This window comes from Gracilinanus agilis, unplaced genomic scaffold, assembly GCF_016433145.1.
Source record: "Gracilinanus agilis isolate LMUSP501 unplaced genomic scaffold, AgileGrace unplaced_scaffold41881, whole genome shotgun sequence".
NCBI classification, from domain to species: domain Eukaryota; kingdom Metazoa; phylum Chordata; class Mammalia; order Didelphimorphia; family Didelphidae; genus Gracilinanus; species Gracilinanus agilis.
In genome coordinates, this window is record NW_025375668.1 from 1 (window position 1) to 2,924 (window position 2,924).

A 2,924-nucleotide genomic window follows, 5' to 3' on the forward strand; every position below is an offset into this window, starting at 1 on the left:
GGAGAGAGACAGAGAGGAGGACAGAGAGGAGGAGAGACAGAGAGACAGAGTAAGAGAGAGAAAGGGAGAAAGGGAGAGGGAGGGAAAGAGAGGGAGGGAGGGAGGGAGGGGAGAGAGACAGAAAGAGACAGGGAAAGAGATGGAGAGAGAGAAAGAGAGCAAGAGAAAGAGAGAGACAGAGAGAGGAAGAGAAGACAGAGAAAGGCAGGAGAGAGAGAGGAGCAAGAGAGGGGTGGTGAGAAAGGGAAAGGGAGGGAATACGGGGGAGAGAGGAGAAGAAAGGAGGGGGAGAGAGATATAAAGATAAGCAAAGGCAGAAGAGAACAAGCACCAAAGACTGCTGTCAAAAAAGTGTTCGTGAGAATGAAATAAATCCAGGCTGCCTTCATCCCGCCTTGGGCTCGTTTCTCCTGGGGCTCTCTAGGTTTCTTTAAACTGTTGACAGTCAAAGCCAAGCACCCCAGTTTCTTCCAGTTAAGTGTTTGGGTTCAGGCTGACTCCTGAGAGGGTGTCAGCTGGGGGAGGGAGAGGAGGAGGAGGAGGAGGGAGAGAGCCGGGCAGCGAGGCGACAACGCTTTAAAACATCCGTTAATCTTAGATTCTGACACACGAAGACGTTATCTGAGTACAATTTAAAAAACAACAACAACATTTTATTTTATTAAAGTGTAAAAGACCGACGCCCTGACGGCTGCCCGGCTGGCCGCCGCTGCAGAAGCTCGTCAGGGACAGCACGTGGAGATGGTCACGTTGATGCCCAGGTTCCCGTTATCGGCGAACAGATGTGCTATGGCTGTATCAAAAACAAGGCAGTCGCTGTTGAGGATGGCGGCGGCCACGCCGTCGTGGATGGACCGCGGCGTGGCTTCCCAGGTCAGTCTCCGGCGGTTGCCGTTCAGTTCCAGCCTGTAAGCGAAGTTCTCGGCTTGCTTGCGGGTGCCGATGAGGAGGACGATGGCGAAGAACTGCTGGTGGCCCTCGTACTTCTCCTGCTTCTCCAGCACCAGCATGAAGTGATGGCCGAAGCACGACTGCATCATCACCCAGTCGACGGCGCCCGGCAGGTTAATGTCTGTGGCCAGGAAGACGATGTCCTCGCCCTGAAGGGTGGTGATGCTCTTGTGGGCGTGCATGAGGTGGGACATGACGGCTTCCAGCGAGCCCTGCCACTTGCAGGAGGCGCCGGGGCAGGGGCAGGAGTACGGGCGGAACTCGCAGATGTCTTCATGTTCCGGCTTTTCCGTATGGTGGAGGGTCAGTGAGCATCCCGTGGTGGCGTACTGCAAAGAGAAAGACACGTGCGTGAGCCGCTCGGCGCTCTCCGAGCTTCTGGGGGAGGCTTTGAAAAATGGGTGCATCGACTTAATGAAAACATTCCCCCCCCCAATGATCAAACATCCACTAAAAAAATCCTCTCCCATCACCCCTGCCAATGGGGATAAAAAAAGAGAAAGAAACATGGAATCTGTGTATCACAGGGGAGGCCAGTCAAGAAAAACCTACTTCCACATTTTTGCATCGAAAAACAACTCATTCTGCAAGTCATTCCATCCTGCCATCACGAGGAGGGCCAAATTCCTCTTTATCAGACACCTGGAATCTGGGTTGCTCGCACAGTTGAGCAGAATTCTCAAGACTCTTTTTTTTAACCATTATCTCGTCTTACAATTGATACAAAGTATTGGTTTCAGGACAAAAAAGGCTGGGTAATAGAGGTTAAGTGACTTGTCCAGGGTTACACAGCCAGAAGTGTCTGTGGGCAGATTCGAAACCAGAACCTCCTATCTCTGGGCCACCCAGCTGCCCTTCAAGGGTCATTTTTATAATAGTATATTATATATCATCATCATCATCATAACAATATTACAATATCATTATAATTATATAATATCATAATTTAATAATTATATATCATAATGTAAAATTAGGATGATATATTGCTTTTTCTGATCCTTAACCTTCAACAAGTCATCTCATCTCTTTGAGCCTCAGTTTCCTTATCTGTAAAATCTGGGAGTTGGAATAGGTGGTCTTTAAAGCGTCATCTACATCTATGATCCTCTGACTTGATGATCTTGGGAGCTAAATCTCTGATCCTGGCACTTCTCTCTTCCCTGCTGACCTCATCTCATCCCTCCCCCTAAACACAAAACAAAACTCCCGAATGGAAAATTATAAAAAGAATCTCAATGTTGTTTGTTTGCTACATGTAAACAATTTCTTCTTCTTCTTCTTCTTCTTCTTCTTTTTTTAAACCCTTAACTTCTATGTATTGGTTCCTAGGTGGAAGAGTGGTAAGGGTGGGCCATGGGGGTCAAGTGACTTGCCCAGGGTCACACAGCTGGTACACATAAACAATTTGCAAAGTTTTGGCTACGTGATCTAGAAATGGTAGGAAATATTATTTGATTAAAGCATGCTACTGCCAACTCCTTTTCGATGTGTCGGATCACTCAGGATTTAGGAGTAGGGGAAAGGCTCAGCTCTTGCTTGCTCATTCTCACTTTATGACTCAGCTTGCTCTGTGTTCCCAAGGATATTTCAAAAGGTATGTCAGGACTGGACAGGAAGGGAGAAGGAGAAGAAGAGAGGAAGGGGAAAGCAGAGAGAGAGAGAGAAAGAGAGAAGGAAGGAGAAAAAGAGGAGAGAGGAGAAAGAAAGAAAAAGAGAAGAAAGAGAGACAGGAAGGGAGGAAAAGAGGAAGAATAGGAGGAGGAGGAGGAGAAAGACAAAGAAGGAAGAGGAGGGAGAGAAAAAAGAAGGGAAGAGGGAGGGAAAGGGGAAGGAAAAGGAGGAGGGAGCAAGAGAGAAGGAAGAAGAGGAGGAAGGAGAGAGAAGGAAAGGAGAAAGAGGAGTGGGAGAGAGAGGAAGGAGAAGAGAGGGAAGGAAAGAGAGAGAGAGAGAGAGAGAGAGAGAGAGAGAGA

At 48.0% G+C, this 2,924-nt stretch overlaps 1 protein-coding gene across 1 annotated transcript; it reads right to left on the reverse strand.

Annotated features, from left to right (window-relative positions):
• Window positions 1-634: 634 nt before the first annotated feature.
• Window positions 635-1,641, reverse strand: LOC123255258 (E3 ubiquitin-protein ligase SIAH2-like). The gene has a single exon (XM_044684093.1). The coding sequence runs from the start codon at window positions 1,458-1,460 to the stop codon at window positions 723-725; it is 738 nt and encodes a 245-aa protein (XP_044540028.1). The 5' UTR covers window positions 1,461-1,641; the 3' UTR covers window positions 635-722.
• Between the last annotated feature and the right edge of the window lie 1,283 nt (window positions 1,642-2,924).

What these genes read in the sequence shown, in the direction of transcription:
- LOC123255258 (XM_044684093.1), bottom strand. Translation starts at nt 1,460, where the DNA reads ATGTTTCTTTCTCTTTTTTTATCCCCATTGGCAGGGGTGATGGGAGAG.